Source organism: Amblyraja radiata, unplaced genomic scaffold (genome assembly GCF_010909765.2).
Source record: "Amblyraja radiata isolate CabotCenter1 unplaced genomic scaffold, sAmbRad1.1.pri S105, whole genome shotgun sequence".
NCBI classification, from domain to species: domain Eukaryota; kingdom Metazoa; phylum Chordata; class Chondrichthyes; order Rajiformes; family Rajidae; genus Amblyraja; species Amblyraja radiata.
In genome coordinates, this window is record NW_022630096.1 from 25392 (window position 1) to 39109 (window position 13718).

General features: G+C 44.8%; 1 gene segment (V, D, J or C); it reads right to left on the minus strand.

The window, feature by feature from the left end:
* Nucleotides 1-5723: 5723 nt before the first annotated feature.
* On the minus strand, nucleotides 5724-7027 carry LOC116969112. The segment is given in 2 exon segments: nucleotides 5724-6082; nucleotides 6973-7027. Coding segments are annotated over 2 exon segments (414 nt in total).
* Between the last annotated feature and the right edge of the window lie 6691 nt (nucleotides 7028-13718).

Below are 13718 nucleotides of genomic sequence, written 5' to 3' on the forward strand. Positions count from 1 at the left end.
CCACTTGAGCTAGAGCGCAATCCATATATAGATATGACGAATCAAATTAGCAGGGGTGCTGAGGATTTCTTGGAATGTATGCAGGATAGTTTTCTAAACCAACAAGTAGTAGAACCAACGAGAGAGCAGACTATTCTAGACAGGGTATAGAGTAATGAAGAGGGTTTAGTTAGCAGTATTGTAGTGCGTGGCCCCTTGCGCAAGAGTGACCATAGTATGGTTGAGTTATTCATTAGGATGGACAGTGACATAATTAATTCATAAACAAGGGGTCTGGACTTAAAAAAGGTAACTTTGAGGGTATGAGACGTGAATAGGCCAAGATGGACTGGCAATTGATTCTTAAAGGATTGACGGTGGATATGCAATGGAAGGCATTTAAAGACTGCATGGATGAACTACAACAATTGTTCATCCCATGTTGGCAAAAATAATGAATCAGGGAAGGTAGAGCATCCGTGGATAACAAGGGAAATCCGGGATGGTTTCAAAACAAAAGAAGAAGCATCCAAATTTGCCAGAAAAAGCAGCCTACCAGAGGACTGGGAGAAATTCAGTCCAGCAGAGGATGACATAGGGCTTAAGTAGGAAAGGGAAAATAGATTATGAAAGAAAACTGGCAGGGAACATAAAAACTGCCTGCAACCGTTTTATAGATATGCGAAGAGGAAAAAAAGATTAGTTAAAACAAATGTAGGTCCCTTGCAGTCAGAAACAGATGAATTGATCATGCGGAACAAGGACATGGCAGACCAATTAAATAACTACTTTGGTTTCGTCTTCACTAATGAAGACATGAATAATCTGCCGGAAACAGCAGGCGACCGGGGGTCAAATGCATCCCAGAGTATTTAAGGAAGTAGCCCCAGAAATAGTGGATGCATTAGTGATAATTTTTCAAAACTCTTTAGATTCTGGAGTAGTTCCTGAGGATTGGAGGGTAGCTAAAGTAACCCCACTTTTTAAAGATGGAGGGAGAGAGAAAACGGGGAATTACAGACAAGGTAGTCTAACATCGGTAGTGGGAAAACCGATAGAGTGATTTATTAATGATGGGATAGCAGCGCATTTGGAAAGTGGTGAAATCATTGGACAAAGTCAGCATGGATTTATGAAAGGTAAATCATGGCTGACGAATCTTATAGAATTTTTCGAGGATGTAACTAGTACAGTGGATAAAGGAGAACCAGTGGATGTGTTATATGTGGACTTTCAGATCTCTTATGTGGCTTTCGACAAGGTCCCACATAAGAGATCAGTATACAAACTTAAAGCACTCGGTATTGGGGGTTCAGTATTGATGTGGATAGATAACTGGCTGGCAGACAGGAATAAAAGTGTAGGAGTAAACGAGTCATTTTCAGAAAGGCAGGCAGTGACTAGTGGGTGCCGCTAGGCTCAGTGCTGGGACGCCAGCTATTTACAACGTAAATTAATGATTTGGACGAGGGAATTGAATGCAACATCTCCAGGTTTGCGGATGACACGAAGCTGGGGGGCAGTGTTAGTTGTGAGGAGGATGCTAGGAGGCTGCAATGTGTTTTGGATAGGTTGGGTGAGTGGGCAAATGCATGGAAGATGCAATATAATGTGGATAAATGTGAGGTTATCCACTTTGGTGGCACAAACAGGAAAGTAGACTGTTTTCTGAATGGTGGCCGATTAGGAAAAGGGGGAGATGCAACGAGACCTGAATATCATGGTACACAAGTTATTGAAAGTAGGCATGCAGGTGAAGAGAGCGAATGGTATGTTAGCATCCATGGCAAAAGGATTTGTGTATAGGAGCATGGAGGTTCTACTGCAGCTGTACAAGGTCATGATGAGACCACACCTGGAGTATTGCGTACAGATTTGGTCTCCTAATTTGAGGAAATACATTCTTGCCATAGAGGGAGTACAGAGAAAGTTCACCAGACAGATTCCTGGGACGTCAGGACTTTCATATGAAGAAAGACTGGATAGACTCGGACTGTACTCGCTAGAATTTAGATGATTGAGGGGGGATTTTATAGAAACTTACAACATTCTTAAAGGGTTTGACAGGTTAGATGCAGGAAGATTTTTCCCGAAGTTTGTTCCCTATTTTCTATGTTTCTGCGTTTCTATGGATAGGACATGTTTCGAGGGATATGGACCAAACGCGGGGAAGTGAGGTTAGCGTTGGTGGGACAGGTTAGCCGGTGTGGGCAAGTTGGACCGAAGTTGGCCATACTGTATAACTCTACGACTGCATGCCTCACAGAGATATGGACTCGGGACGACTTACGGAAGGATTTGTCTTTAAATAACTTTATCGTAATCCCCCCCCCTTTCTTTCTTTCATCCTTTCTCTCTTTCTATATCTTTCTCTCTCACTCTCTAGCGATCTCTCTCTCTTTCGTCCTCTTTTAGCACCTCTTCGTCCTTTCCCTCGCTTTTTAAGTATAACGAGGAAAGAGATTGGACTTCATTACCTTCCATCACAATGAGGAACGTGAGGGATCCGCAGTGGTGGATGTTTATATTAACATGGAACCCTTGAAAGTTTGACTAGCCCTTGGTTATGCTGGTAGGAAAAGTATCATTCCATTTAGTTTAGAGATCCAACTTCGGCCCACCGAGTCTGCGGCGAGTGGCGATCCCCGCACCACACACACTAGGAACGATGTATTATTTTATCAAACCAATTCGCCAACAAACCTGTTTTATTTCGCTTAGTTTAGTTGTGATTACATTACTTTTATGTAGATTAGATTAATTTAGTTAGGTGTATATTGTGACGTGCAACGAGGTACAGTGACATTTTTGTTGTTGTGTGCGATCCAGTCCGCAAAGGATTACAATCAATCCATCCAGAGTGGTCCCATATAGGATAACGTTATTATGGTTTGTACAAGATAAAGTCCAGGAAAGTCCGATTAAAGATAGTTCGAAGGTCTTCAATCAGTAAAAGGGTCAGGACCGCTCCCTAGTTGTAGATAGGTCGGTTCATTTACCCGATAACATATGTGAACAAACTGTGCGGAAAAAAACATTGTCCCACATTTTCCTGTTCAATTTTTCGCCTCTCATCTTAAACCTATGGCCTCTGGTTTTTGATTCTTAAATTATCTACACTGGATAAAAGTGTGAATTTGCCCTATTTATTCGCTTCGTGAATTTACGTACCCCTATAAGACCACACCACACCCTCCTGCGCTCCAATCCTAGCCTGCTCAATCACTCCCTATAGCTCAGGCCCTCGAGTCCTGGCAACATCTTCGTAAATCTTCTCAGCACTTCTCCAGCTTAACAACAACTTTCCCATAACAGGGCCTCCAAAAGTGAGCATTGTGCTCCAAATGTATGGTACTCCAAATGTAGTCTCGCCTATTGTTCGTGCAACAGTAACGTGAATAAGCCTTTACACACAATACCCTGTCTGATGAAGGCAAATGTGTCGGAAGCCATCTTCGTGACCCAGTCTACCTTTGTCAATGATTTGAAAGAAATGTAGGGAGGTAAGGGGATATCGTAAGTGGACCCCTAACAGCGTATGTTATACTTGCCTTCATCGGTCGTGGAATTGAATATAAGAGTCACGAAGTCACGATGCAAATTTATAGGAGTTTGAGCCGGTCGCATTTGGAATATTGCGTACAGTTCTGGTCGATTCCATTACAGGAAGGATGTTAAGGCTTTCAGAGGGTGCGGAAGAGCCATTCTTTAATCACTCCGCCATCTGCAGTTCCTTTTATCTGGAGATGATTCTCATCGTCCCCGCTGGAGGTCGCACCGCTCCCCGCACTTCTCAGACCGGGGGAGGGGACACATGTTCTCCCATCGACAGTCACCTACCCCTATTTTTAAAAGGCGAGGAGGGTTTTTGTCGACCTCGGCCGCCTCGCCGCGTGGCTGGGTAGCCTCCATGCGCAGAAATACCGGGCTGAGTGATTCGCCGCCAGGCCGGTGAACTTCAGATCGAACCGGTTGTCTTTTCTGACCGCGGAGAGACCGTTCGTCGTCTCCTTCGGATCCACGTGCATCTGATTCATGGAAAAGAACAAGTTCCCGAGCCCCTTCCCGGCGCATTGTCCGTACCAGTACATATAGTCATTGTTGCCCCCTTCCTCCGCCGTGCAGCGCAGTTCCAATAAATCCCCGGGATCTCCTGAGTACGTGGTTGGATTCTGGCGGACGGTCACCGAGTTCACATCTGGAAATAGAGAGACAAAGAGTGGGGAGGCTGAACAAGAAGGGGGAAGCGTGTAAGCGACGGACATTCGAGGGAGGGGCAATACATTGGGAGGTGTGAGGCGTATGAGGACGCGGGGAGTTTGAGAGAAAAATGGGGAGAGGGAGAGGGGGAGACATTGAGTGATGTGAAGATGGAGAGATAGAACCAGAGGGAGGAGAAGAGGAGGATGTAGAGAGGGGGAGAGGTTTGAGACAACGGGAAGTGTGGAGATGGAGAGATAAATTGAAAGAGAGGAGAGTGGAGGACAGATTATAGAGAGCGAGTGAGGACAGAGAGATGTGGTGTGAGGGAGGTAGATTGAGGAAGAGTGAAGGAGAGGGAATGTAGAGCGAGGAAGAGGGGGATTTAGAGAGATGAGGTAAGGTGAGATATATTGGTTAGACAAAGAGAAAGTGTGGAGTAGAATAGAGGATACGACAGAGATTTGGAGAAGTAGAGAGAAAACAGAGAGAGGTGAAGTGAAGGGTAAGATGGAGAGAGACATGAGAGAGATTGATAGAGAAGGAGAGGGAGAGATAAATAATTAAGGGGAAAGTGAGTTGCAGCGAAATGTTGAGGGGGAGATAGGGATGGAGGGGGTAGAGAGAGATGAAGAGAAGGAGAGAGAGAAGAGTGCGCGATAGAGAGATGCGGCATAGAGAGAGACTGGAGAGAGATTGGTAGAGAAGGAGAGGGAGAGATAAAGAATAGAGGAGAAAGAAAGAGAGAGAAGGGATATAGAGAATGACAGAGGTAGAAAAAACTGGGGATAGATAAATGCAGAGAGAGGGAAATGGAGAGATTTGGGAGATGGAAGCGGGGGAGAAAGAAGGGCGTTCGGTGAATCCCACTTACAATGAAACCAGGTCCCCACAGCGAGAAGGAGAAACATCTTTCTGGGCTCTCTCCACTCAAAGACAGAAGTGAGGAGATCGAGCACCGGACGTGGGAGTGGAGCGGAATCGCACTGGGCATGGGGTGGGACAGCGGTGACGTGGCATAGACACGCCCCTTCTCCTAGGGTAACATGAATCCGAATCATGTGGAAATGTATAAAACCATGAGAGGAACACATCGGGTAGACGTACAGAGTATCTTGCCCAGAGTAGTGAATCGAGGACCAGAGGACAGGTTCAAAGCGAAGTGGAAACGATTTAATAGGAACCCGAGGGGTAACTTTTCCGCACAAAGGGTGGTGCGTGTGTGGAACAAGCTGCCAGAGGAGGTAGTTGACGCAGGGACAATTCCCACATTTTAAGCAACAGTTAGACAGTTACATGGATAGGACAGGTTTCGAGGGATATGGACCAAACGCGGTGAGGTGAGGTTAGTGTAGCTATAAATATGTATAAATCCCATTGTCTCGTTTTACGACATACGACAATAAAACACTCTTTAATCGCTCCGGCATCTGCAGTTCATTTTATCTGGAGATAATTCTCATCGTCCCCGCCGGAGGTCGCACCGCTCCCCGAGCTTCTCAGATCGGGGCAGGGGACACCTGCTACCCTATCGACAGTCACCTCTACCCATTTTTAAAAGGCGAGGAGGGTTTTGTCGACCTCGGGCGCCTCGCCGCGTCGCTGTGTAGACTCCATGCGCAGATATACCGAGCTGAGTGATTTGCCGCCAGGTCGGTGAACTTCAGATCGAACCGGCTATCTGTTCTGACCGCGGAGAGACCGTTCGCCGTCTCCTTCGGTTCCACGTGCATACTAGTCGTGGAATAGAACAGGTTCTGGAGACCCTCCCCGGTGGATTGCCCGTACCAGTACATAGAGTCGCTGTTGACCCCTCCCTCCGCCGTGCAGCGCAGCTCCAACGAATTCCCGGGATCTCCTGAAAACGTTTTTGGATTCTGGCGGACGGTTATCGAGTTCACATCTGGAAATAGAGAGACAGAGAGTGGGGAGAGTGAAAAAGAAGGGGGAAGGGTGTGAGCGACGGTTATTCGAGGTTGGGGCAATAAATTGGGAGATATGAGACGTGGTGGGACGCGGGAAGTTTGAGAGAAAGATGGGGAGAGGGGATTAGGGAGAGGGAGAGGGTGAGACATTGAGTGATGTGAAGATGGAGAGATAGAATCTGAGGGAGTGGAAAAGGACGGGATAGAGAGGGGGGATGCTGGAGATATCGGGAAATGTGGAGGGAGATATAACTGAAAGAGAGGAGAGCGGGGGACAGGTTATAGAGAGGGAGAGAAGACAGACAGATGTGGTGTGAGGGAAATATATTGAGGGAGAGTGGATGAGAGGGAGCGCGGAGATAGGAAGAGGAATATTGAGAGAGATGGGGTAAGGTGAGATATATTGGGGATAGAGAGAATGTGTGGAGTAGAATTAGATTCGACAAAGATTCGGCGAAGTAGATATAAAAGAGAGAGAGGTGATGTGAAGGGGTAAGGTGGAGAGAGACAGGAGAGAGATTGATTGAGAAGGAGAGGGAGTGATGAATAATAAATGGGAAAGAAAGAGAGAGAGGAGATAGAGAATGACAGAGGGAGAAAAGCGGGGATAGATAAAATCAGAGAGAAGGGAGAGATGGTGGAGATGGAAGCAGGGGGAGAAAGAAGGGCGTTCGGTGAATTCCACTTACAATGAAACCAGGTCCCCACAGCGAGAAGGAGAAACATCTTTCTGTGGGCTCTCTCCACTCAATGACAGAAGTGAGTAGATCGAGCGCCGGACGTGGGAGTGGAACGGAATCGCACGGTATATGGGGTGGGACAGGGGTGACGTGGAATAGAAACGTCCCTTCTCCTCTGAGTCTCTTGCCAAGAGTTGTGAATCGAGGATCAGAGGACAGGTTCACCGAGTCTGCGGCGACCATCGATTCCCGCACCACACACATTGGGAACGATTTAGTATTTTATCAAACTAATTATCCTACAAACCTATTTTATTTGTTTTAGTTTAGTTGTGTGTGGTTGAGATTTATGTAGATTAAATTAGTTTAGTTAGGTGTAAATTGTCACGTGCAACGAGGTACAGTGGAAGTGTTTTTTTGTTGTGTGCTATCCATTCCGCAACCGATTACAACCATTCCATCCAGAGTGGACCCATAAAGGATAAAGTTATAATCTTTTGTACAAGATAAAGTCCAAGAAAGTCCTATTTTACTTCGGAGTCACGTGAGTGACTACGTGAAGACCCCGCCAGGACGCATGGGTCTTATATCGTCTATCGCGTTGCGTACGACTGGCGGGTAGAGGGGGGGGGGGTCGATGGTCATGCCAGCGGTCAGACCTGAAGGTAAGTTTTAAAAAAAATTCCAGGTTATGTCTTCTTGCAGGAACCTCTACTTAGAGGTCCTGCTAAAGTTGGAGATTTTTGATTGGAGAAAGGCTAACTTTGATGAGATGCGAGATGATTTAAAAGGAGTGGACTGGGACATTTTGTTTTATGGGAAAGATGTAGATGTGGACATTTAAATGGGCATTTTTAAGAGTACAGAATCTTTATGTTCCTGTTCGGTTGAAAGGAAACAGTAAAAATTGGAAAGGGCCCTGGTTTTCAAGGGAAATTGGACATATTGTTCGGAAAAAGAGGGAGATCTACAATAATTATAGGCAGCATGAAGCAAATGAGGTGCTTGTGGAGTATAAGGAATGTAAAAAGAATCTTAAGAAAGAAATTAGAAAAGCTAAAAGAAGATATGAGATTGTTTTGGCAAGTAAGGTGAAAGTAAATCCAAAGGGTTTCAACAGCTATATTAATAGCAAAAGGATAACGAGGGATAAAATTGGTCCATTGGAGAAACAGAGTGGGCAGCTATCTGCAGAGCCAAAAGAGATGGGGGAGATATTGAACAATTTCTTTTCTTCGGTATTCACCAAGGAGAAGGATATTGAATTATGTGAGGTAAGGGAGTAGAGTAGTTATGGATACTATGAGTTTCAAAGTAAAAGACGTACTGACACTTTTGAAAAATATAAAAGTGGATAAGTCTCCAGGTCCTGACAGGATATTCCCTAGGACATTGAGGGAAGTTAGTGTAGAAATATCCGGGGCTATGACAGAAATATTTCAAATGTCATTAGAAACGGGAATAGTCTCCGAGGATTGGCGTACTGCGCATGTTGTTCCATTGTTTAAAACGGGTTCTAAGAGTAAACCTAGCAATTATAGACCTGTTAGTTTGACTTCAGTGGTGGGCAAATTAATGGAAAAGATACTTAGAGATAATATATATAAGCATCTGGATAAACAGGGTCTGATTAGGAACAGTCAACATGGATTTGTGCCTGGAAGGTCATGTTTGACTAATCTTCTTGAATTATTTGAAGAGGTTCCTAGGGAAATTGACGAGGGTAAAGCAGTGGATGTTGTCTATATGGACTTTAGTAAGGCCTTTGACAAGGTTCCTCATGGAAGGTTGATTAAGAATGTTAAACTGCTGGGTATAAATGCAGGAATAGCAAGATGGATTCAGCAGTGGCTGAATGGGAGAAGCCAGAGGGTAATGGTGGATGGCTGTTTGTCGGGTTGGAGGCAGGTGATTAGTGGGGTGCCTCATGGATCTGTGATTAGTCATTTGTTGTTTGTCATGTAAATCAATGATCTGGATGAAGGGGTGATAAATTGGATTAGTAAGTATGCAGATGAAACCAAGATAGGGGGTGTTGTGGATAATGAAGAGGATTTCCAAAGTCTACAGAGTGATTTAGGCCATTTGGAAAAATGGGCTGAAAGATGGCAGATGGAGTTTAATGCTGATAAATGTGAGGTGTTACACCTTGGCAGGACAAATCAAAATAGGACGTACATGATAAATGGTAGTGAATTGAAGAATACAGTTGAACAGAGGGATCTGGGAATAACCGTGCATAGTTCCTTGAAGGTGGGATCTCATATAGATAGGGTGGTAAAGAAAGCTTTTGGTATGCTAGCCTTTATAAATCAGAGCATTGAGGATAGAAGCTGGGATGTAATGTTAAAATTGTACAAGGCATTGGTGAGACCAAATCTGGAGTATGGTGTACAATTTTGGTCGCCCAATTATAGGAAGGATGTCAACAAAATAGAGAGAGTACAGAGGAGATTTACTAGAATGTTGCCTGGGTTTGAACAACTAAGTTACAGAGATAGGTTGAATAAGTTAGGTCTTTATTCTCTGGAGCGCAGAAGGTTAAGGGGGGACTTGATAGAGGTCTTTAAAATGATGAGAGGGATAGACAGAGTTGATGTGATCAAGCTTTTCCCTTTGAGAATAGGGAAGATTCAAACAAGAGGACATGACTTCAGAATTAAGGGACAGAAGTTTAGGGGTAACATGAGGGGGAACTTCTTTACTCAGAGAGTGGTAGAGGTGTGGAATGAGCTTCCAGTGGAAGTGGTGGCGGCAGGTTCGTTGTTATCATTTAAAAATAAATTGGATAGGCATATGAATGAGAAGGGAATGGAGGGTTATGGTTTGAGTGCAGGCAGGTGGGACTAAGGGAAAAACGTTGTTCGGCACGGACTTGTAGGGCCGAGATGGCCTGTTTCCGTGCTGTAATTGTTATATGGTTATAAGTCCAGGCGGAGGGGACGTGGGGGGTGGCGGTGGAGCGTTGCCCCCCGCAGCGGAAGGTTTTAGGCAGTACATGCATGTAAATTATTTACTCTAAGGTCGTTTTGTTCTATTTTCTGTGAGAATTGTGTTACAGGAAAGGAACCATGGACGAAGACCAAATAGACCGCATCCGGACTGACTGCGGAGGACCGCGGAAGTGCGGGCGGTTAGCAGCGGTAGGCTGCACCTGGATCGCTATTCGATCAGCAATCTCCGACCTGGCACCTGCAAAGTCCGAATCGACACCACAGACTGACGGGAAAGCCAAGCAGATGTCGGACAGGCCCGAAGGCTCGGACGAGTCGGGCTGTGAAGACTCACCGCCGGCGAGCAGCGACTGTGATCGCATATCACGCATGGAGCGGTTGATGGAGCAGATGCTCCAACGTGACATGCTCCGGTATATGGAGTCTAGTCACCATGGGGTCTCAGGACGCCCATGGCAGCACCTTATTGAGGGCTGCATAATGCATCTCCCTTGACAGAGGGGAGCATTAGTAGTCACTTCTGGGCTGACTCTGAAGACAAGTCTTTGGCTGAAGATACCACAGGGGGGTGCAGGGGGCGCAGGAACAACGCAACCAGCAGCAGGAGCAGGCTGTGACTGACAACTGCGAAATACCCAGCACCAGGGAACTATCTGTGTCCCTGCGGTGAAGAGCTATCTGGGGTATACTGCCATTTGGGGACAACCTGTTGAAACAGGTCAAGAAGCTCGACGAGGTCCGTCAGGCTCATTAAGGCCACATCATCAAGCTAGACCTCACATCTCCGGTGGCAGCACCCCAACGCACCCACCAGCAAACCACGATACATTGAAGCTGGTGAAAGCTTGAAGCCCGTACAACAAGGACAAAGGTATTTTTCAGGCCACAGCCCAGAACGGCCTTCCTGGAAGATGCGCCAACACCGTACTCGAGCTCCTCTACATTCCAGGAGCAGAAGGTGCAAATATCATGCACGCATGGTTGAGGCAGCTCCTGGGTCGGGTTGCATAAGTCCTACCATTCGGATGTGGAAGGATGGAGCTGATTGAGGCAACTCCTGGAAGTTACCCATCCGGCGGTGTGAAGGTATGGAGCCACATCGATGATGCCCCCCCCCCTGTCACGGATACAAGTTGGTAATATTTATACTGGTTTGAATATTTACACTGGTTTGGGTAAACATGAGATTAGTTTATACTGCACAGCAGGTATGGTTGGAGATGCATTTCAAGGCAGGCTCGCAATTATGTGAGATGTGGACTGTTCATTGCCAACAGCTTCAACCCGCATGTGCAGTATAGACATTTCTGAATAACTTCCATGAGATCATTTCCCCTCACAGGCTTCGGAGATATTTGACATTTAGCTGGATGAGGCATTGATACACTCAGAAGCGTTGCAAAATGGGCTAACTTCAGTTCCCAGATTTTTATAAAATCACTACAATCAGTGCTTCGTCTGCACAGAGCTAATAAACAAGTGTTGTGGCCAATCTGGGTGATATTGAACATAATGTATTTTGCCAAATTAGCCTTATCAGCCTTATCAGCCTTATCAGCCATATAGCTATATTTGAGATATTGGGTTCCTCATCCGTCCAGTTAAATTTAAGTTAAGTTGATACCAACTGAAACTATTGATTATTGGGATACAATTAATCCATTCATTTGTCTGGGATTCCGCTCTCAGACAAAAGATTAGACCTCTGCTATTCCCAGCTGAAACTATCAAAGTCACAATGGTGGACGAACAGTATTCAGCGTTACTCCACTAAACCTTTCATCCGTAAATCTTCAGTCAATTCCAAACTGAAGCTATTACTCAAAGATGGAAAATTACTAATACCATCTCTAGTTACGGAGGCAGATGGGATTAGCATGAGTTATCAATTGTTCAGTTATGGTATCAACTGCCAATGGACACCAGGTGCATTATGTGCATTAAAGGGTGTGTGATTATGCATAAACTGCATGAACAAGTCCAAGGTGATACACTTTGATGGTGGTATATGTTAAGCACAAGGGTGCAATCAAATCAAAGTATCCGGTGATAGTTTTACCTAACCGCATTTAGCACTGGTGCATTATCATGTAAAATCAACGTCAAGACAGAATGGATGTGCGATCACAAAGTATTTAATGACATTGTGGCTCGATGGAACACTAACGATCGCGATGTTTGCATCCAGGCTCCATCATCAGAGGCAAAAAATACGAGGCATATCAATGGCACTAGGGAGGAATGTTCTTTTATGTCTTCCTCCATTTGTCCTCATTAGACGGGTCTTGCAAAATTCAATAAGTTTCCCGCTTCCGGCATTATCGTAGAGCCTGCCTGGTTTATATACGAATGGTTCCCGCTGATGTGGGTAATAATAATAATAATAATAATAATAATAATAATAATAATAATAATAATAATAATAATAATAATAATAATAATAATAATAATAATAATAATAATAATAATAATAATAATAATAATAATAATAATAATAATAATGGATGGGCTTTCTATAGCGCCTTTCTAATACTCAAGGCGCTTACCTTACATGGTTACTTCTGGACACAAAAAATATGCTGGTTCGGTTGTGACGTTGAAACCATCCTGTGCATGATATAATCAATTAATTGACTTGCAGACTCGTAGATACCGTTCTTGCGGCTCGGGTTGTTAAACCAAAAGCCGTGGGGGTACTCACTGCAGATTGCAGGGATGGCACCAAATAGCAGCATTCCTCATAGGAGATGGGAGGTATTGTTTCTGATTATTTACATTTAACTCGGCACGGATGACTGACGCATTGAAATACAGTTTATATGGGATTTTATAGCATTAAGTTAAAGTTCCATTTACTGTACCTGAAGTACCTCCTCATCATTTGGCTGCGGGGAACAGGAACCATTCTCTCGGGTCTCACCCTCTGACATCTAGATTATGAAAGGTATCGTCAACTTAAAACCTCCCAGGCCTAGGGACGCAGAGGTATGGGTTGTTAACATTGTGCTACGTCACTATTGCCACTACTGTTCATTAATACCATCAACATGCCTGTACAGTGCATTCAGAAAGTATTCAGACCCCTTCACCCTTTCCACATTTTGTTACGTTAGAGCCTTATTCTAAAATGGATTAAATTCATTTTTTTAAATCATCAGTCTACACACAATACCTCATAATAAAAAAAGCGAAAAAAGGTGTTTAGAAATTTTTGCGAAGTAATTAATAATAAATAACTGAAACATCACATTTACAATAGTATTCAGACCCTTTGCTATGACCCTCAAAATTGAGCTTAGGTTCATCCTGTTACCATTGATTACCCTTGAGATGTGTCTACAACTTTATTGGAGTCCGCCAGTGGTAAATTAAATTGATTGGACTTGATTTGGAAAGGCACACACCTGTCTATATAAGGTCCCACAGTTGACAGTGCATGTTAGAGCAAAAACCAAGCCATGAAGACGAAGGAATTGTCCGTAGACTTCCGAGACTGGATTGTGTCTAGGCACAGATCTGGGGAAGGGTATAAAACAAATTCTGTAGCATCGCAGGTCCGGAAGCGCACAGTGGCCTCCGTTATTCTTATATGGAAGAACTTTGGAACCACCAGGTCTCTTCAGAGAGCTGGCCGTCTGTCCAAACTGAGCAATCGGGTAAGAAAGACCTTGGTCAGGGAGGTGACCAAGAACCCGATGGTCACTCTGACAGAGCTCCAGAGTTCCTCTGTGGAGATGGGAGAACCTTCCAGAAGGCCAACTATATCTGCAGCACTCCACCAATCAGTCCTTTATGGTAGAGTGGCCAGACGGAAGCCACTCCTCAGTAAAAGGCACATGACAGCCCGCTCGGAGTTTGCCAAAAGGCACCTAAACAAGATTCCCTGCTCTGATGAAACCAAGATTGAACTCTTTGGCCTGAATGCCAAGCGTCACATCTGGAGGAAACCAGGCACCGCTCATCACCTTGCCAATACCATA